The sequence below is a fragment of the Mauremys mutica genome, chromosome 6 (genome assembly GCF_020497125.1).
Source record: "Mauremys mutica isolate MM-2020 ecotype Southern chromosome 6, ASM2049712v1, whole genome shotgun sequence".
Lineage (NCBI taxonomy): Eukaryota > Metazoa > Chordata > Testudines > Geoemydidae > Mauremys > Mauremys mutica.
Window position 1 is genome coordinate 126,155,579 of NC_059077.1, and position 23,017 is coordinate 126,178,595.

Consider the following 23,017-nt stretch of genomic DNA (forward strand, 5'->3'; position numbering starts at 1 on the left):
AAACATTTTATGATAATTATAAATGCTTTAATCCTATTATCAGCAACTATTCTATGTGTGTTTCACTGTATAGAGTAATTATAATGAACTCTCAATATGCTGTAGGAAGTTGCCCAGCAAAAAAATTAAATTAGAACAAAATTATCACATTAATTGACGCAAAAGAAAATAAACAGAAATATGTTTCTACAGAGAAGTACGTTTTAGCTCTTCAGTCAGCAGAAAAACAGGATAAATCCCTACAATCTATACCCAAGTTAATGAAAAATCAGCCCAAAGTTACAAGAAATCTCCTGTTAACGTCTCTAATTATCATAAAAACGCCATCAAAAAGCATGAAAGTATCCCATTAAAAATGACAATATATAGCTGAAGTAAAATGTTTTAAAAGTCATTCCTCAAAATCAACCCACAACCATCTCTCAAACCCTCAAAAAATTGTTTATGGCATAAACTGATTCATCATGTTTGGTGTGTAGTTATCTGCAATGTACTGGTGCATTTATATTACTGCTTTGGACCAGTGGTTTTCAACATGGGGTCCGCTGACCCCTGGGGGTCCGCAGACTATGTCAAAGATTTCCAAAGGAGTCTGCACCTCCATTTGAAATTTTTAGGGCTCTGCAAAAAAGGTTGAAAACCACTGCTTTAGATAGATACTGTCAGCAGGCAATTTTATTTGCATCTATTTGTTGGTTTTCAAAAACACTAGCAACTTAGATTTTTTAGTAGTAGTACATTTAATTCTACAGTAGCTCTTTCATATCCTGGTTTTCCAACAACTAAGCTAAGTGGCAGTTCTGAGAGGCTAACGGAATTAAAATGTCACAACCTGCTTGTAAAATCAAAACAAGTAGTTAATGTATGTCATACAATCCTGCCTTTTTACTTGACTTGAGAAAGGATATTAAATCTCTAGGAGCTCGGTGTTCCAGTGTAAGATGTGCTGCAAAGTCATCTGTGACATGATTAGGATCCCCTCCAGGTAACGCTGCACATATTGGACAAATCTGAAATGACAAAGTCAGAAAAACAAGTTTAACAACTTCACAAAACAGCAACATGCGTTCATCATTCTGGGCTGATCTCTTAACAATAAGAAACTATTATGCTTTAATAATCAAATTCTAATGCTGCATATATGTAGCCACAAGTAAAAAGTAGTTAAAGTGTGTTCAACAAGCACTATTAGCTTAACCAGTTTTTATTTATATGTGTGTGTGTGTGTGTGTGTGTGTGTGTATGTGTGTGTGTATGTGTGTGTGTGTGTGTGTGTGTGTGTGTGTGTGTGTGTGTGTGTATGTGTGTGTGTTCGTTCCCCTCTTAGGGCTTGTCTACACTGGCACTTTACAGCGCTGCAACTTTCTCACTCAAGGGTGTGAAAGTTTCAGTGCTGTAAAGCGCCAGTGTGAACAGTGCACCGACGCTGGGAGCTACGCCCCTCGTGGAGGTAGTTTAAAAAAAGAGTGCTGGGGGCGCTCTGCCGTGACTACTCAAGACATGTTAAAGCGCTGCTGCGGCAGCACTTTAGTGTTGCCAGCATGGACTAGCCCAGGGGTCTCAAACTCAAATGACCATGAGGGCTAGTTCATTGGCCCAAGGGCAGCATCACACACGCACACACCCTTGCTGCCCCTGGCCCTACCCCCACTCCACCCCTTCCATGAGGCCCTGCCTCTTCCCACCCCTTCTCTGCCCCCATTGCAATCCCTTCCCTGAAGTCCCCACCCCAACTCCGCCCCCTCCCTGCCCCCAGAGGGTGGATGAGGGATGTGGCGGGGGCTCAGGACAGGGAGTTGAGGTGCAGGCAGGGGGTTGAGGTGCAGGCAGGGGGCTCAGGGCAGGGGGTTGGGGTGCAGGAGGGTGTTGAGGTGCAGAATGGGTGGGGGATGCAGCAGGGGGCTTAGGGCACGGGGTTGAGGGGTGGAGGGCTTCGGGCTGGCAGCGGCGTACACCGGGGCCACGGCAGGCTGCTGGCCCCGGCCCGCTCCGGGAAGTAGCTGGAACCATGTCTCTGCAGCCCCTGGGGGAGGGGGACACAGGGCTCTGCACACTGCTTGCCGCGCCTCCAGGTACCTCCCCTGAAGCTCCCATTTCCCGGCCAATGGGGGGGGGGGGGGGTGCCTAGAAGCCAGGGCAACACACAGACGGAGCCCTCTGCTTCTTCCCCCCTCCCCGGCCACAGGGATGTGATTCCAGCCGCTTCAGGGAGCGGTGCGAGGCTCAAGGGGGACAATCCTGCGGCTGTAGTTTGCCCACCCCAGCCTAGAGGTAGGCGGGGGAGGCGGGCCGCAGGAAATAGCCCTGTGGGCCGCTGCGTGTTTGAGACCCCTGGACTAGCCTTAAGTTATGTTTTTAGTAACACCCTAGAAACCCAACATGAAATTTATTTTCAAATCAGATTTGTAACTCTCTGGTATTACAATTTTTCACATGCTAATTTCTATGCAGATAGAGAGGGTTTGTTTACACATGTTGCTAACAGCTCACGTGCACCAAACATGGCGACATCATCTTGTTCATTCTTTGCTCTTGAAAGCCAGAGGCACTCTCTCCCATTCATTCTATAGGAAGAGTGAGAAGAAAACTACTCCAAAAAGGGAATATTTGTAACATATCACTGTCCGATAGCATCTGAACAGGCTGCCTCCCAAAACAACATTTAGAGAGTCCAAGGATCTTCAAACTCCTCACATCTCAATTTTTTTCCCACCATTGCAGCAACAGTGGAAATATTAGCATGTACCAGACACTAGTATTTTACTGTGATTGGTTGGGTGGGAAAACCCAAGGTTGCATACCATGTCTTGTCTACATGAGAGCTCCCACCATTGCTATCAAGGGTGGTGCAGCAATGATGTTAGCAACAGCAGGAAATTTTAGGTAAAAAGTAGTCAAGTGTAGAGAGACTCAAAACGTTCTAAGGCAGACCTGAGTTTCTAATGGAAATCATGAGAAACAAAAACCAAGATACAGGCCTCGTACATACAACTGGCACAAGTCCTCTTTTTTGCCTTTGCAGGTCAACTTAAATCGTCAGTCTCATGTGTTTTACCTGCTGAATGCATACAGTTAAGAGCAAAATAAAGAATTAAAAATAGACCAGATAAGTTTGCTCCTAGTACAGGGATTCTAAAAAACAATTTAAAAACAGTAAATTTAAGTTGACTGTTTCCAGGGCTTTAAATTAGAGCATTTCTTTTGGGCTACATATATATCAACCAGCTTACGTCCAGACTGGATTGCTCACCTTCATGCTGTTGCATAAGTGGCTGTGCTCAGGAAAGCACAATTAATGGTGGGGAAAAAAAAAAAGAAGAAGAGGTAGGCTGGAGGGCGGAGGGGTAAATAAAAAACTACTTTGGAAAATAGAAAACTGCTTCAATAAAAACAGCATGAAGCTGCCCGAGTAGCTTGACTGTAGTTATGTTGCATCATGGAGACCTACTATTTTTACAAGTAATGAAGGTGGGGGCAGGATAACAGGAAGACCCTGGAACTCTTCTAGCAAGGCTCAATGGAGGTGTACATCTTCAACACCAAGGGAAAAGTTTTTACTCTACATACTTCCTAGTCCTCAAGAAGATGGGAAGTTAGAGACCTATCCTTGATCTCCACAATCTCAACCACTTTATTTGCAAGATGAACTTTTGCATGGTCACACTTCAGTAATCCCATCCCTGGAGAAAGACACATGGTTTATAGCTCTCAATATGAAACATAGGACTGGAAGGGACCTCGAGAGGTCATCTAGTCCAGTCCCCTGCACTCATGGCAGGACTAAGTATTAACTAAAGCATCCCTGACATGTGTTTGTCTAACCTGCTCTTAAAAATCTCCAATGATGTAGATTCCACAACTTCCCTAGGCAATTTATTCCAGTGCTTAATCACCCTGACAATTAGGAAGTTTCTTAATGTCCAACCTAACCCCCACCTTGCTGCAAATTAAGCCATTGCTTCTTGTCCTATCCTCAGAGATTAAGAACAACAATTCTTCTCCCTCCTCCTTGTAACAACCTTTTATGTATTTGAAAACTGTTACGTCCCCTCAGTCTTCTCTTTTCCAGACTAAACAAACCCAATTTTTTCAATCTTCCCTCATAGATCATGTTTTCTAGACCTTTAATCATTTTTGTTGCTTTTCTCTGGACTTTCTCCAATTTGTCCACATCTTTCCTGAAATGTAGCACCGAGAACTGGACACAATACTCCAGTTGAGGCCTAATCAGCATGGAGTAGAGCAGAAGAATTACTTCTCGTGTCTTGCTTACAACACTCCTGCTAATACATCCCAGAATGATGTTCACTTTTTTTTTTTTGCGCAACAGTGTTACACTGTTGACTCGTACTTAACTTGTGATCCACTATGACCCCCAGATCCCTTTCTGCAGTACTCCTTCCTAGGCAGTCATTGCTCGTTTTGTATGTGTGCAACTGATTGTTCCTTCCTAAGTGGAGGAGTACTTTGCATCTGTCCTTATTGAATTTCATCTTATTTACTTCAGACCATTTCTCCAGTTTGTCCAGATATTTTGACTTTAATCGTATCCTCCAAAGCACTTGCAACCCCAAAATCTCTGATGAAGATGTTGAACAGAACCAGACCCAGAACTGATCCCTATGGGACCCCACTCATTATGCCCTTCCAACATGACTGTGAACCACTGATAACTACTCTCTGGGAACGTTTTTCCAACCAGTTTTGCACCCATCTTACAGTAACTAGGTTGCATTTCCCTAGTTTGTTTATGAGAAGGTCATGTGAGACACTATCAAAAGATTTCCTAAAGTCAAGATATACCATGTCTACCACTTCCCCCCATCCACAAGGCTTGTTACCCTGTCAAAGAGAGCTATCGGGTTGGTTTGACATAATTTGTTCTTGACAAATCCATGCTGACTGTTACTTATCACCTTATTATCTTCTAGGTGTTTGCAAATTGATGGCTTAATTATTTGCTCCATTATCTTTCCGGGTTCAGAAGTTAAGCTGACTGGTCTGTAATTCCCTGGGTTGTCCTTATTTCTCTTTTTATAGATTGACACTATATTTGCCCTTTTCCAGTCTTCTGGAATCTCTCCAGTCTTCCATGACTTTTCAAAGATAATTGCTAATGTCTCAGATATCTCCTCAGTCAGCTCCTTGAGTATTCTAGGATGCATTTCATCCAGCACTGGTGACCTGAAGACATCTAACTTGTTCAAGTAATTTTTAAATTGTTCTTTCCCTATTTTAGCCTCTGATCCTACCTCATTTTCACTGGGATTCACTATGTTAGATGTCCAATCAGCACCAACCTTCTTGGTGAAAACCGAAACAAAGAAGTCAATAACTACCTCTGCCATTTCCACATTTTCTGTTATTGTCTTTCCCCCCTCATTGAGTAATGGGCCTACCCTGTGCTTGGTCTTCCTCTTGCTTCTAATGTATTCATAGAGGTTGCAGGAAAAAACCATCCCGATGTGTAGGAAGAATAGTAAATATGGCAGGCGAGCAGCTTGGCTTAACAGTGAAATCCTTGCTGATTAAAAGAAGTGGAAGGTTGGACAAATGACAAAGGAGGAGTATAAAAATATAGCTCAGGCATGCAGGAGTGAAATCAGGAAGGCCAAATCACACTTGGAGTTGCAGCTAGCAAGAGATGTTAAGAGTAAAAGAAGGGTTTCTTCAGGTATGTTAGCCCCTTACTGAACGAGGGAGGCAACCTTGTGACAGAGGATGTGGAAAAAGCTAATGTACACAATGATTTTTTTGCCTCTCTCTTCACAGACAAGGTCAGCTCCCAGACTGCTGCACTGGGCAGCACAGTATGGGGAGAAGGTGACCAGCCCTCCGTGGAGAAAGAAGTGGTTGGGACTATTTAGAAAAACTGGACGAGCACAAGTCCATGGGGCCAGATGCGCTGCATCCGAGGGTGCTAAAGGAGTTGGCGGATGTGATTGCAGAGCCACTGGCCATTATCTTTGAAAACTCATGGCGAATGGGGGAGGTCTTGGATGACTGGAAAAAGGCTTCTGTAGTGCCCATCTTTAAAAAAGGGAAGGAGGAGGATCCGGGGAACTACAGGTCAGTCAGCCTCACCTCAGTCCCTGGAAAAATCATGGAGCAGGTCCTCAAGGAATAAATTCTGAAGCACTTAGAGGAGAGAAAAGTGATCAGGAACAGTCAGCATGGATTCACCACGGGCAAGCCATGCCTGACTAACCTAATTGCCTTTTATGACTAGATAACTGGCTCTGTGGATGAGGGGAAAGCAGTGGACGTGTTATTCCTTGACTTCAGCAAGCTTTTGATACGGTCTCCCACAGTATTCTTGCCAGCAAGTTAAAGAAGTATGGGCTGGATGATTAGACTATAAGGTGGATAGAAAGCTGGATAGATCGTCGGGCTCAACGGGTAGTGATCAACGGCTCCATGTCTAGTTGGCAGCCGGTTTCAAGTGGAGTGCCCCAAGGGTTGGTCCTGGGGCCAGTTTTGTTCAATATCTTCATTAATGATCTGGAGGATGGCGTGGACTGCACTCTCAGCAAGTTTGCAGATGACACTAAACTGGGAGGAGTAGTAGATACGCTGGAGGGTAGGGATAGGATACAGAGGGACCTAGATAAATTAGAGGACTGGGTCAAAAGAAACCTGATGAGGTTCAACAAGGAAAAGTGCAGAGTCCTGCACTTAGGACGGAAGAATCCCATTTACTGTTACAGACTAGGGACCGAATGGCTAGGCAGCAGTTCTGCAGAAAAGGACCTACAGTGGATGAGAAGCTGGATACGAGTCAACAGTGTGCCCTTGTGGCCAAGAAGGCTAACGGCATTTGGGGCTGTATAAGTAGGGGCATTGCCAGCAGATCGAGGGATGTGATCATTCCCCTCTATTCGACATTGGTGAGGCCTCATCTGGAGTACTGTGTCCAGTTTTGGGTCCCACAGTATAAGAAGGGTGTGGAAAAATTGGAAAGAGTCCAGCGGAGGGCAATAAAAATGATTGGGGGCTGGAGCACATGACTTATGAGGAGAGGCTGAGGTAACTGGGGATTGTTTAGTCTGCAGAAGAGAAGAATGAGGGGGGATTTGATAGCTGCTTTCAACTACCTGAAGGGGGTTCCAAAGAGGATGGATCTAGACTGTTCTCAGTGGTACCTGATGACAGAACAAGGAGTAATGGTCTCAAGTTGCAGTGCGGGAGGTTTAGGTTGGATATTAGGAAAAACTTTTTCACTCCGAGAGTGGTGAAGCACTGGAATGGGTTACCTAGGGGAGGTGGTGGAATCTCCTTCCTTAGAGGTTTTTAAGGTCAGGCTTGACAAAGCCCTGACTGGGATAATTTAGTTGGGAATTGGTCCTGCTTTGAGCAAGGGGTTGGACTAGATGACCTCCTGAGGTCCCTTCCAACCCTGATATTCTATGATTCAGAGAATGTTTACTTGTTACCCTTTATGTCTCTAGCTAGTTTGATCTCCTTTTGTGCCTTAGCCTTTCTAATTTTGTCCCTACATACTTGTATTGTTTGTTTATAGTCATACATTGTAATTTGACCTAGTTTCTACTTTTTGTAGGACTCTTTTTTGATTTTTAGATGAAGGACATTTTCTCAGCTCTGTGATGGGCCCCACCCACTTTCAATGCAAGGTGCACCCACTTAGCCTCGCTACTGTACCCAGAGCCTTTACCAAAGTCTTTCTGGTAGCAGCAGCTCATTTCAGATGGAACGGCTTCACTGTTTTCCCCTACCTTGATGACTGGCTTCTTTTTGCCACGACACATCTGGAAGCCTACAAGCTGACCTCAGCAATGCTTCAACTACTTTCTTCCCTAGGAATAAGAGTGAACTTGGAAAAGTCTGTCCTCACTCTGATGCAGACAACAGACTTCATAGGGGCCACCCTAGATTCAGTCACAGTGAGAGCTTATCTACCAAGGGATAGGTTTCACACCATGAACAACCTAATAAATCAGGTTATGTGCAACCCTTGAGCTCCTGTCAAAACTTGTCTCTACACATGGAACAGTCTATTTTATGAAAATCTAACAGCAACAATAATGGTTAATGTACCAGAGTCCTTTGAACTTGGCAAGAGGGTCCAAACAAGATTGCCCTTTAGTATATGCACTAGCCATTCAATTCCTGACCACTGCCCTTCGATTGTCTTCATCTATTGAGAAATTAAAATTGGCAACCACTAATAGATTTAACTTCTCACCAAAACTTTGTACCACAGGTATGAAATCTGTTCCGTATTTTGAGGAAGCTGTGCAGTCTAAATTTTGAAAATATATAACAAAGATACTACCATATATTTTTCAAGTATAATGAGCACATAATAACCAGAGCAGGTCAAGAATTTTTCAATAATTTGGGTGGGGGGGAAGGGCTCAGAACATGCTGATTCATCAAAATGCATCAGCTTTGACAAAGGTCTTGTTGGGAAGATCCAGGATGGAATTTTTGGTGAGAGAGCCCAGAATAGCTAATAGCCTGGTGCTTTGGGCGCTCACCTGGGATGTGGGAGATCCAGGTTCATGTCCCTGGTCTGAATCAGGCAGAGAAGGGGACTTGAACCTAGGTCTCTCACATCCCTGGTGAGCACTCTGACTATTGGCTATTCCAGCTGGGGCAGGTGGGTCATGTTTTTTTGTTTGGTTTTTTTTGGAGGGGGTTGGGGAGAGATGGAGGAAACAACTGGAAAGATGTTGGTTTTGTTCCACATTGGAATGAAAACAAATTCTGAAACGCTGAACATTTTTCATGAAACAGAACTCTTGTTTTCCAGCCAGCCTCACTACCAAGTTTAAATATCAAGGGGTAATGCCACCAATTATTACAATACTACAAATGTCCAAGGAAACTGGGGGCGATGTTGCCCTTCTGAACTGGAAGCTTCCAACTATGCAATCACTACATCTAAGGAAAGGCAAAAACTTCAATTCTATCCAGTCATACACGTTAACATGGCAATGTTTGAACAGGATCAGATTTATTCTGTTGAACTGATTTCTTTAACCTACTGCCCAAAAGAAGAATGACCAGATACAGGTAAAAACAATCCAATTAGCCCTGCAAATCTGGCTGAAAGTCAGAAAGCTTTTATATATACACACAAGCATATTTTGATTACCACTGCTACTGTAAGTACTTGCTTAATGTCAGTATCTAAGCAAGGATAATTGTTTCAAAACATGGGCTCATAAAGCCATTATAAACCTAAATGTCTTTCTCCTCAGTCATGTGCTTATATTCTTTGCTCAACTGCAGCAACACTACAATATTGAAATAAACAGTTTTATAAGTACCTACAATGAAGAGACTTTATAACCAATGCTAAATTCAGCTCTTTACTAACACATCATGCAAATGTGCACCGGTGCTATGAATAAAGTTCTATGGATGAACATATCCTTCATCACCACAAGCTAAGAACAAAGATATGGATATAAAAATACTGGAGACTGATCTGCAAATAAAGAACAAGGGTTCCCTTTTCAGACAGGTGGAGAACCACAACTCCCACTAAAATCAGAGAGGCAGGTGCTCAATATTACAAACTTTGGCCTCAAGTGCCAATGAAAAAAGACATTTTTAAACATAGCTGCAGACCAAAATGTGCCAATTGGAGAAACTCAGAATCACACAATAGTCTGTATCTGCAAAGTTTCACTGACATCAAGTGGCATGAATCAGAATTACATCCCCACACCAATGACAAAAACGCATCCAAATTTAGGGGTTTTATTGCAATCACTTTATTTAAATGTATCAATTAAAGCTAAACCTGAAATTACCTAAAAGAGGGGGGGCAGGAAGAAGAAAGTGATGTGCACCTGCACTTGATTCCAGTGTCTAGGTCTAAACAGAATCAACACCCTCATTCTAACTCTCAAATCCGCCAAAGGTCAAATGTGTTACATTCTTCTTTGAAATGTGAAAAAATAAAATAAAATAAAATAAAATAAAGGAGTCAGAAGAGAGGAGGAAATCTAAAATGATGAGAGTCATTTCTCTATCATACATTAGGTCTGATGTAATCTGTTTCAAGCTTTCATATTTTTATATCAACCAACAGCAAACAAAGATAAAACTGAGCAACATATAAATTCACTCAATGTCCCACATACTCCTGAAGCATAAAAAGCATCCATACATGAAGCTGGAGAGAACTTAATCTAGAATAGCTTAAGAACTGTGCAGGCATTTCTAGTAGGCATTTTTGTTTAAATCAGGTAGTGAAGAGATGTGGACTTTTCTAAGACAAAAGTAATCTAGAGCGCAACAGTTCCTAAATAGCTGAGGTGTATAGTCATTAGTGTCAGGCCATCACAATAAAGGTCAAGAACAAAGCATTTAAGGCATCAAAGACAGATTGCAAACTGTTCTTGAACTGATCCAAGCCTTCCTAGACATAGTAAAGAGGGGTATTTCCCATGTTCAGAAAAAGTTTCAGAGATGGTTAACATTTACAACTCTATTGTATAACGCGGAGTTGAATACCACAGGGTAGGCCCTACGCTAGAAATGCTAGACTGGCCCAGTTGCAGCAGTTAGTAGTAAATCCACCTCTCTGAGAGGTAGCTAGGTTGATCATAGAATTCTTCCCTTGACCTAGCAGTGTATACACCAGGGCTTCACAGTCCTGAGCAATGTAATTAAGCTGACCTAACTCTGCAGTACAGACCAGCCCCAGCTGCTGTGAACGGATTACTACTATTGAAATCACCAGGAAATCAAGTCATCAATAATAGAGAAAAAGCAAAACACACCTTACAGGACCAATATATCATAGCATTTTAATTTTATGGACCACTGAACAAGTGATAGTCAAATCCAAAGTTCCTCAGCAGGATCCAGCTACCCTTCCTTGATGGGAAGGCCACACTGGCTACATCTACACTGGAGAAACAAAAACAAAAAAACCCAGCCCCACGCAACCTCAGCAGTAAGTCTCAGAGCCCAGGTCAACTGACTTCAGCTCACATGGCTCACATACAGGGCTAAAATTAGCAGTGTAGATGTTCCCGCTTGGGCTGAAGTCTTGGCTCTGAAAACCAACATTGAGGGTGGGTCTCAGAGTCTGGGCTCCAGCTTGCACAGAAACATCTACACTGCTATTTTCAGTCCCATAGCACGAGTCTGAGTCAGGTGACCTGGGCTTTGAGACTCTGCTGCAGGTTTTTGTGTGTTTTTTTTTTAAACAGTGTAGTGGGCTACCATTAACCCTATCTTTGTAAGAATGAAGCACTTTAATAAGAGCAGTCATTAGGTGGTATAACCTTTTTCTGGTAATGCCTGGACTTTCAGAAAAGAAAGGATGCCCTAGATGATTCTGGAGTCAGAAATCCAAAATGTGCCATACTGACTTGACACTGGAAAAGAACAGGTTAGATAAATACCTGTCAGGAATGGTCTTGTTATTACTTAGTCCTGCCTTGAGTGTAGGGATTGGACTAGATGACCTACTGAGGTCCCTTCCATGGCTCTATGGAATTGTGTTATCCATTTTAACAGCCAGAAAAACATATCTGATAACTTTTAATATGTATTAACTGAACAACTTTTTATATACTCCATCTTAAGCCGGTTCGTTTATAAGCCAACCCCCCCCAAGTTGGATAAGTAAAAATGGAAAATTTTTATGACCCATTCATAAGCCGACTCTCAGGGGTTAGCAAACTTTGGATCCCAGGCCATCAGAATAAGTCACTGGTGGGCCGAGATGGTTTGTTTACCTCGAGTGTCTGCAGGCACGGAGGTAAACCTAAGTAAACAAAGTGTCCCGGTGCGCCGGCTGCTTACCCTGACAGGCCGGGACAGCAACTCGTGGGGAAATTTGGGAGGGGGGGGGAAAAAGCTGGGGGTCAGAGGAGTAACCACTGTGACCACCCCCCACATGACCCCACCCCTAGCCCAGGACCCCCACAGTGTCCCCATCCCATCCCTTCCCACCTTATCTGGGGAGGGCCAGGGGAGGATGTCTCTGGTCTGGCTGGAGCTGCTCCGACAGGCTGGGCAGTGCGGCTGCAGTATGTTCCAGCGGGCTGGGATGGGCTGCACAGCTGCAGCATGCTCCGGCGGGCCGGGCAGCTCGGCCACAGCCTGCTTTGGGGGTCGGGGCTGAGTGGCACAGCTGCAGCCTGCCAGCCCTGGAGCTGCAGCTGCTTCGGAGGCTGGGGGGAGAGCAGCGTGGCCAGAAGCGGAGAGACTCTGGCCCTACCTCTTCCCTTCTGGCTCTGCTGGCTGTGCAGCCTCTCCTTGCTCCCTCTGTTGGGGGGAGGAGCTGTGTCCCACCTCTCCCTCTCTATACCTGTTCATAAGCCAACCCCCTTCTCTGGTGCTTCCCTTTTTTACTAAAAAAATTCGGCTTATGAACGAGTATATATGGTATATCTACAAACAATGCCAGATTCATTGAAAAGAGAAAAAGTAGTTTAAAATAGGCAGTTACAAGTCATGTGCAAACCCTTGCTCACCTCCCAATTCCACAGAATAAAAACCACACAGTTACTCCAGTCTACAGAATATGGACAGCGTGCTGATTTGGTGGCTGGGCTGAGAGAAGTGCTGTTGGGACAATTAGCATGCAGCAGGTTCTAAATGTCCCATAATATGCATCAAGAACACCCCCTGCACTCCCCCTCCCCAAAAAAGACAGTCAACATTAGGAATGAGAATTCTGGGCACAAAAAGTAAATTCCATGATATTAGGCTCTCTCCTGAGTTTTTCTGCCTTGTACAATATTCAGCAATTTCTAAGCTTTCATTTTAAAAGAGTTAAGTTCATCTTTTCTATTGTGAAGATACAGGTGGCATAATGTAAGCCTGATAGAAAACCGTATCCAACCAATACAACATCAGCAAAGGTTGCTCACTGCTCAATTATCCAATTCTCCTTAACTTTAGAACTTTAGCTAAAATAATACAAATATTAACATTATTTTTAAAAGACTTTTTCTCTGCCCCTTTCATATTTAGAAAGAAATAAGCTATGTAGAAATTAAACACAAAAAACTATGTTAATACAACATTAAAGCTGGCTGGTTAAAATAAAAAAAGTCAGGTAATGCAACAGTTAAGGCTCCAACAGCAATGGTGACTTGATCATGTTGCATATATGTAGCTTAGTAAAATCACTTACAAGAACACTTCACTCCAATTGTTTTTAAAATATGACAAACATTCTAATCTCTCAAGTGTCTATGTATACACACCCACACCATTTTTAGAACACATACACAAACTAAAACGAAAGACAGAACAGAGCTTTCATTTCTCATGTTTTCACCATAATTCTAAAGCAATACTGATTCTCCTTACCACTTCTGTTGATGTTTCTGCATGCTCGGAAGTAACATGTTCTTGAAGAGATGTTTCCGTATAACCCATTTTTCCACAATAAGGACAAGTAAAAGACTGTGGCTGCTCTACAGAGAAAGCTTCTCCACCATAGTACAAATCTGGAAAAGAAAAGCAGTGGGTAGACTTCACTCATGAAGAAGCATTACTAGATACACTGGAGTTAAAATATGTATGGTACAGTCAACTCCCTTAAACTAGTCCTTTGGTCAAGTGACATTTTAACTCAGGCACACTTGGTTATATGTCTGAAAACATAAGGAGACATTGATATTTACAAAAGTGTTCAACAAATTAAACACTCAAAGAAATAAATGGATTATGCTAATTTCATGCTACCAAATACAATAAAACATTAGCATCCAGTAACTGCAAGTGCCTCATGTGCCACTTTCTACCCGAACTTGTCCCCCCCAACTCCACCCCCAAATCATTTTCCCTGCTACAAGTTCACTATAGTAGAAATGTTGGGGTAGGCAGGTCTCGAGGAGGTTACCTTGGTCACTGCAAATCTACACAAAAAAGTATTTAAATGTGTGTTGTCTACAATGGTACTCCTTCTACCACTGTTGGGAATGAACCAACATTAGCAACAATGGGAAATTGTAGAGAGAAAAAGCCTAGTCCAGACAAAGCTTACACTTGGTCTATTTACCAAAGCAAGTAACACTTGAAAGCTGTTATGTTCTAGTTTCCTTTTCAAGCACCTACACCTGTAGAATTTATATAGTTTGACTCCTGAACAAACAGCTACATTAATATGCACTCTTGCAAACCTGCCATGAAAATTTAACCACCTCTACTAAAAAAAAATAAAAAATAATCAACTCGCCCCTTCTTCACTATGATGACTACAAAACAAATAAAACTTATTTAATTGTAGGCTTAAAAGAGGTATTTTTTCTGAGCACGCAGATTCAACTCTTTTCTACCATTCTTCTTCCTTGGGCTTGTTGATAGTCAAAAAATGAACATTTATATGGATAAAGAATATACAGTTCTAAATAATAAAGGATTGAAAAACTGAACAAGTTTTGGAAAAAATATAAATCCTCATGCTCCAGGACATAAGCCAACCTCAAAATGATGGGGGTTACGAAGGAACTTCCCTGTGGGCACATACAGTGTTTCTTGCATCTTCTGAAACTTTCTGACAGAGGCCAATACAGACAGGATATGGGGCTAGACAGAATGGTTTAGAATAATTCAAAAGATGTTATCAATAGGAACTCTTGTTCTCCAAAGTAGCACACGCACAGAGCTTCACTGCAGGAATCACACACCTAACCCCACAGCCACTGAACCATTTTTGAACAATAATTAGCAGTTATAGGGTGTTTGCATACCCTAGAGCCCAATATTTCAAGACCTATGGCATTAAAAAGGAGCCTCCTCTACTGGTCTTTCTATTCCTGACTGCTTCATGAAGTCTTATTTGCAGATAGTTACTAAGGAGAGGTAAAGACGGAGGGTCAGTGTTGCTCTGTGGAATCAACATATTGCAGAACAAGAGTCAGACTGTTTGCCAAAACGTCTTTTTCTAATTCATGACACTGTTCCCATAGGGCTCTAAGTAGGAGGCTAAGAGAAATATATCCTTTTCAAAACATTCACTGCTAGCATACACTACAGGGACTTATCCTTGCTGGAGAGGAAATCCTATCACAGGATGGTCCAGAGAAGAGCAACAAGAATGATTAAAGGTCTTGAGAACATGACCTACGAAGGAAGGCTGAAAGAATTGGGTTTGTTTGGTTTGGAAAAGAGAAGACTGAGAGGGGACATGATAGCAGTTTTCAGGTATCTAAAAGGGTGTCATCAGGAGGAGAGAGAAAACTTGTTCATCTTAGCCTCTAAGGATAGAACAGGAAGCAATGGGCTTAAACTGCAGCAAGGGAGGTTTAGGTTGGACATTAGGAAAAAGTTCCTAACTGTCAGGGTGGTTAAACACTGGAATAAATTGCCTAGGGAGGTTGTGGAATCTCCATCTCTGGAGATATTTAAGAGTAGGTTAGATAAATGTCTACCAGGGATGGTCTAGACAGTATTTGGTCCTGCCATGAGGGCAGGGGACTGCACTCGATGACCTCTCGAGGTCCCTTCCAGTGCTAGAGTCTATGAATATATGAATCCAAACTGTGACTCTTTGATTAGTCCACCAGATTCAACCATCTCTGAAAGAGTCACAAAGACGCAGACTGCCATCAGGCCTAGGTGTCAAATAAAACTTCACTTCTACCCTGCATCTGGCTAAACTCATTGACTAAAAGAGATCTTGGAACCTGTCTCATAGCAACCAAGCTAGAGCCTGGTGAAATCTAAGGTGACCCCTATGAAGGTCAGAATGGAGAACAAGGGGAACTATCATAGGATCTCTCTCCACCTGCAGGCCCTGATAATGCTGATGAGACAATCAGAGCAAAGAACATGGCTGGTTCTAACCCAAAAGTTAGTACCTCTGTCTGGTAGCGGCTGCTGCCTTCCACAAACCTGAGGTACGTATGCTTTAACCTTTCTGAGATGTGGAAGTAGGCGTTTTGAAGGTTAAGTTCACCATATCCATTGTGAGAGCTGAAAGCAGGGATTATGGTGCCCAGAAACAGAAGTAATCTGTTCAATATTCAGAGATGCAGAAAAGGCCACAAAGTTTCCTTTTGGAATAAGAAAAGGCTAGGAATGAAAGCACTTTGAACATAGAATATCAGGGTTGGAAGAGATCTCAGGAGATCATCTAGCCCAACCCCCTGCTCAAAGCAGGGCCAACCCCAACTAAATCATCCCAGCCAGGGCTTTGTCAAGCTGGGCCTTAAAAACCTCTAAGGATGGAGATTCCACCACCTCCCTAGGTAACCCATTCCAGTGTTTCACCACCCTCCTAGTGAAAAAGTTTTTCCTAATATCCAACCTATACCTCCTCCACTGCAACTTGAGACCATTGTGCTGTCATCTGGTACCAGTGAGAACAGTCTATATCCATCCTCTTTGGAACCCCCTTTCAGGTAGTTGAAAACAGCTATCAAATCCCCCCTCATTCTTCTCTTCTGCAGACTAAATAATCCCAGTTCCCTCAGTCTCTCCTCATAAATCATGTGCTCCAGCCCCCTAATCATTTTTGTTGCCCTCCACTGGACTCTCACCAATTTTTCCACATCCTTCTTGTAGTGTGAGACCCAAAACTGGACACAGTACTCCAGATGAGGCTTCACCAATGTCGAATAGAGGGGAATGATCATGTCCCTCGATCTGCTGGCAATGCCCCTACTTATACAGCCCCAAATGCCGTTAGCCTTCTTGGCAACAAGGGCACACTGTTGACTCATATCCAGCTTTTCATCTACTGTAACCCCTACATGCTAGTTTGGGATTACCTACCACAAATTAGAAGTAATCAGACAGTGGATAAATATCTAACAACTGAATGACAGGGAACCCCTTCCCTTTCCTCCCTCCCACACAAACAAATTTTATGTCAGAGCCCAACGATAACGGCTGTTTCCAGTTTATCAATCCAGTTCCAGAAACTTCCCAAATAGTAACACTGTGTACACAGATCTTGCTACAAATAATTAAACAAAAACATGAACAGTAAATTAATCAGAAGGACAAAGCATAGTAGAAAAAAGGGAAGTCCATACAAAACTCCTCCCACAAGTAACAAGATGTAAGTGAAAAAATAAGTATATAAGAAATGCTTGCTTGTTACAGCTGCCATCTATAAAACAAATGTCAACATGAAAAGTATTTAAAAACAAGAGGGAGGGAACTGAGTGACAATTCCCAGCTTTTCAGTTGAGCTAACTCAGACCTGGGTATCTGGACCTATCTTAGGTTAGGAAAAATCAAAAATCTCCCCTACATGCCATAGCTGTGTCCACAGAGTGAAAACTTCAGCAACAGTACCCCATGTCCTGACATAAACAGGGGGACAGTACGGAGATAAAAGAGGAGATTCAGCACAAATGCCATCAAATCCAAGCTTCCGATCCTCATCTTCAAGCCTGTCTAATGCAGCCCCTACATCTCAGCCCTCCCTTGGGAGGGTCCCAGAGCCCAGGCTCCAGCCCAAGGCCAGAAGTCCACGCTGCAGTGAAACAGCCCCACAGCCCAAGCCCTGAACCCGAGCTGGCTAGCATGGGCCAACACAGACCAACTGTGTCTAGTTGCTATATAGACACAGCCTAGGATTGCTCAGACAAAACCAGTCTTGCTATAATGGATGAATGTAAAAAAAACAACAAACAGTGTGACATTTTCTTGCCTTCATCTACCGTAAGACAACATAATACTTTATCTGGACTGACCCACAGGACATAGGGGAAATTTACATTTTATTTTACTTAGTTATTTTTCTGAGCGTTGCAAAGAAACGCGCATGTAAATTAAAATTTTGCCACTGAACAGATAACAGTATGAGGTTGGTTGTCAGATTGTTACACTGACATTTGACCCAAAGGATCAAAAAGTAACTTTCTTCTAACACTTATATTAAAGAGCTTTATTAGAATAAGGCAGTGTTATCCCTAAAGACACACTTCCTACTTCACTGCAGAGTTTTTGGTTAAACCTTCCCAGCCCTCCTGTCTGGTTTCCTCTTACAGACCTAAAAAAGAAACATACATGCCCTTATATCTTCACTCCTCACTATATTTGGGTGTGAGAGAACTATCTGCAAGAAAAATATTTAGCAATAAAGATTCACCACACACCTAAATCTAATCTCGTGGCTTGAGAAGGACTTGTCCAGTTGATTAATATGAATAAGCAAATCCCAAAAGGAACAGACTCTTATTCAACTTGTTTAGGACTGTTCTTGAAAGGAGATAATCCTGTTACTAAAGCACTGGTACAAGTAACCACTACTACTAGAGTCATATGCCAACAACTAGATTTGAAACCAGTTGAAGATGTTGCCACTTTCTTCTATACTGATCACCTATCAACTTCATTCATGTAGGAGGATCTCTGGGTACAGTTATGTCCCCTGGCAACAGCCAGTATCGTTCAGTATTTTTGTTCATCCAGTTTGATCAGTTTCTGTCCTTCTGGTTTTAGCTTGGGTAAGCTTCAGGCTGAAATCCAGTTACTGAAGCTTGAGACTAGAGTTTTGTATTACTAAGGCTTTGTCTACACTACAGCCTATGTTGGCATAATTTATGTCACTCAAGGGTGTGAAAAAACAAATGTACACAGCGCTATGTCGGCAGGAGACTTTCTCCCGCTGACACAGCTTCTGCTGCTCCCGGAGGTGGTTTTATTATGCCAACAGCATAGAGTGTCTTCACTAGACGCGCTGCATGGGCATAGCTGTATCGGTACAGCTGCAGCGATGCACATATAGACATGGCCTAAGCATCACATTCTTTAAGCAGAGACACTTAGCATAAATGTTTGTCTTGAAGGTTGGCAGGATTGTTTGGATCTGTTGCTCCATAAGCATCCGAGCTGAGATTACTCTGGTGATTGATGTGACAGTTACCCTACAGCTCAGCACAGTTAATGAGAGAGCTTCTTGTTGTAGAATTCTATTAAGAATTTATACCTCTCCCTCCGCAAATCCATTCCTTTGGGTTTAGATGGGGAAGGGGGCTGGGTGGAATTAACATGCTTGAAATCACAATGCATCCTGAAAACTTGGAATTCAGAGCTAGCAAATGGTGGCGAAAAAGTTAGGTCAACCTAGCTATGTCCCTCAGGGGTGTGAAAAATTCACACTCCTGAGCAACATAGTTAAGGTGACCTAAACCCCAGTGTAGATAGAGCTAAGCTGATGGAAGAATTCTTCCATCTCCTCAAGAGCTGGCAGCTAGGTCGATGGAATACCCACATTGATGAAGAACCCTTCCCTTGCACAGACAGTGTCTACACTGAAACACTACAGCTGTGCTGCTGAAGCATTTCAAGCATAGACAAGCCCTTGATGGTCAGCGATTCTCTCTTCTGGAATGCCAAAATGAGGAAATATAACTTGTAAGATCTGGTAAGCAGAATTTCTACAATCTAAAAAATAGCTAATGACTACCAGATATGCACAGCCTCCTCCTTTACACAGGTCTAGTGTTATTCTCTGCTGAGACCTCTCAGGAAATAAGAGATTCTTTCAACTATCTTTCTGGTCTTTTTTCAAGACCTATGTGATTCCACCTTCTGTTTCAAGTCCTTGCCCTATGCTGCGCCAGCACACAGATGGCTGGACTCACTCTCAGCATTTTAAGGCTTTGGCATCCATCAAGCTTCCTTACCAATGTCATCCTGTAAGAACTGAAGAACTACAATACAATTGCCATAGGCGATTAGAATTCCACTTCAGAGAGTTCCCCTCTCACTGAAAAGAAGTTCCAGGTTGCCTGTGGGACCTCTGAACAGTAAAAGGGACAACCAGACCTTATAAACTTAGACACTAGTGCTGATTCACTATGTTCATCTTATTCAGTTCTGATGCCTCTCATGTGGGCTTCTATATCATCCTGAGTCTCTGGAGACTCTGGATGATCAATAGGGCTCCTCCATAAAGGTATCAGGTGCATATTCTGCAATACATTAATCTCTTATGTATGAGCAATCCCTGACATCCAAGAGCACTGTATCCATGTCTTCATTTTTCATTAATGATATGTATGGCCTGTCCGGCAAAAGTTTGAAGTTGTGCATGATCTTGTGAATGTCTCACTTGGCAGTGGGGCCTAAGACTAGAGCACTGGACGGGAAATCAGTAGAATTAGGTTTTATTTCCAGCTCTGTCACTGGCGGTTGAGAGATCTTGGTCATATCACTTCATTTTTGAGCTTCAGTTTCCCTATATGTAAAATAGATATAGTACTTTTCTCCTTTGTAAAGCGCTTTCAGATCTATGGATGAAAAGTGCTCTATAAGAGCAAGGTATTACTACTATATGCTCACCAAATGAGGTATTACTACTACATAAGCTCTGTTTGGGTGTAACTTGTCTGTCTGAAAGTCATCTGAACAATATACAAGTCATAACCATGTAATCTAGGTATTACCCTACTCAGACCACTGCTGCTGGCATGTGCTAAAATGGCTATAGACTTGAAACATAATGAAATGCCACTCCAGGGAATGTGGGCAGTAGATTCTTTAATCCATAAAAATGGGTTCCTGCACTTTTTCTCCAAATCCACAGAGTGCATTTTAAGTTGGTCTTTTGAGGTAAGGTTAGGCATGAATTTTCTCCAAAATGTTCTCAGACTGAAGAATCACATCAAGATTTATATGCAGTGGCACTTCAACTCTGGCTCTGACTTTTTCAGGATCTGCCTTTACCCCTCTTTATTAATCTCATATCCCAACAATTAGAGTTTGGTTTGTTATGATAGGCACTTTATTTAGTCCAGCAGCCTCAACTACCTTCAAACCTTAGTTTAACCTAGTTAAACTAAACTGGAAGGTTCACTTGTGATGCTGAATGGGTTGTCAACTTGACACTCTCGGGGTGTAGTGAGACTGGCCCGAACCATTAACTTAATCCAAAGAAATAACATTGCTGAACTAGTTCATTTGGAGATTACCCTCCATGAAGGAAAGAATAAAACTCTCTCATAACTGCTTCATTGAGCAACTTTAGGCTTATCAGATATGGACGTAGCCATTTCTTCCCGAACAAGCACAATACATCATTATGCTACTTTTCTCCATCCCAACCATTTCTTCCTTCACTTTGAGAAGCACTGGGTTGGGCATCCTCCAGGCTACGATGAGTAGAGCCCTGCTTGGATATACAAATGTGTATCCGCAACCAATCTGTGTGGAGGGCTCTACACCAGTGGCTGGACTGACACTCCGAGGCACACACCTCTCCCCCATCCCCCGGAGCCTGGTCGGGGAGAGCAGTGCTGGCAGCTGTGGGGAGCCGTGGCAGACCCTCCACCTGCCCTGGGCGGGGGGCCCAAGAAGCCCCCAGCCTGTGTCCCTGCCCCCCAAGCCTCCCCGCCCAGTGTCCTTGCCCCCAGCCCAGGGCAGGTGATTGGCTCGATAATAGCCAGGCGGGCAGTTGTGGGGAGCCATGGAGACCCTCCACCTGCCATGAGCATGGGGCCCGAGCCACCCCCAGTCCCTGTCCCTGCCCCCCAGGTCCTCCACCCAGGGCAGATGGAGGATCCACACCATGGTTCCTCAGGGAAAAAAAATTGTATCCACACTGGTAACCGCAGAAATGATCCACGGATATAAAGCGGATACCAGTGGATTTGCACAGCTCTAATGATGAGCATATAAAGCAGAACTATCTTTTTCCTACAGAATGTGCAGTGGTTCTACTTTAAAGCTGGCCATTTCTGGCCAACACCACCTCAACTTTGTCTCGGTGTTTTGAGTCCTATCTCGATGGCTGTGACTGAGTCTACAAAGTTACCTGGGTTGGCTCCATTCAAGACAAAAAGTGGTCAAATACTACTTGCCCTGTAGGTAGTACAGAGCTTTGTGCTGACCCAGACACCTTATCTGCCTCCATGGGCTTATGAGAATCAGCTTGGGCCTTCCAACTAGGGGCTGGAATTCCTGCCTTTCAATTCAAAATTGATTCTAAGACGTAAGTGTGATGCATGCATCCTGCAAAATAAATAACCCTCAAAAGACAGATGGGGAGATAACGTTTGTGTTTTTGTTTATTTACATATGTATGAGTAGTGCCGACAATGTAATCAACAATCTCCAGCATGCTGTATTCTGATAATTCAGAGGTCAAAAGAACATCCTATCATTTAAATGGATTGTAAACACGGGATATCGCTGTATTCATCACTCTTTGAAACATACAGCAAATAATCTGTGAATGGTGGAGGAACAAGCAAATTCCCTTATGTTAATTCTATAGCTAAGTACCCGTGACGGACCTCCTTCAAAGTCATTCTAATTACCTTCTGAACTCCACCTTGTCAAAAGACATGAATTGTATAAAAGATCCTTGGATTCTGATTCTGTCATTTCAGATCTCCTTAAACTTCATCAGGGGAAGTTTGAGCCCCAAGACTGAGGTCCCAGTTATGCTGGTACACCCTGAATAGGATATTTGGACATTGGGCTATAACCTATGAACTATTTCTGAAAGAACTCTGCAACTACAAAGCTCACCATCTCTGCTATGAATATGCAACTCAATGAATTTAACTCATGTCTGTATGTATATTGATCTTTTAACCATACTCCCTCTGTTTTGTTTTTTTAATACATTTTAGTTTAGTTAATAAGAGTTGGCTGCAGTGTGTATTTGGTTAAGATGTAATTGTCCGATCCTTTGGGATTCGTAGAACCTTTTCTTTTATATGATGAAGTAAGATTTTCAGAAATCATCATATTTGACTTAGGTACCTGGATGGAGGCGAGAAGCTGGATCATTTTAAGGGAACTGTGTTGTCTGTACTTCTGAGAAACCAGTAAGGTAATAAATAAGCTGTTTTGTGTTGGCCTGGTAAATCTAAGTATTGGAATATCCACCAGCTTTTTGCAGATTGTCTGCCCCATTCTTTGCAGTTCACCCTAATTGAGTGACCACAGCTGGCCCCCACTAGGACCCCAGTCACAATAAGTGACTGATTTTTTTATTTTTTTTTAAAAAACTGTTCAAATGTCCCTGCACACAGATCCCAGGAAATAGGCACCAGTCTATTGCTGGGATACCACCCTGTAACCTTTACTTCATACATTTTCCCCAGCA

The 23,017-nt window shown here is 42.9% G+C and overlaps 1 protein-coding gene across 2 annotated transcripts in view; it reads right to left on the bottom strand.

Annotated features, from left to right (window-relative positions):
• KCMF1 (potassium channel modulatory factor 1) overlaps positions 1 to 23,017 on the bottom strand; it is a 78,433-nt gene that overhangs the window by 16,003 nt on the left and 39,413 nt on the right. For both annotated transcript variants that reach the window (XM_045021966.1, XM_045021967.1), the window contains exons 3-4: positions 13,309 to 13,448; positions 909 to 1,010 (exon numbers count right to left, since the gene is read on the bottom strand). In XM_045021966.1, the coding sequence (XP_044877901.1) occupies positions 909 to 1,010; positions 13,309 to 13,448 (242 nt within the window). The remainder of the gene's footprint in view (positions 1 to 908; positions 1,011 to 13,308; positions 13,449 to 23,017) is intronic.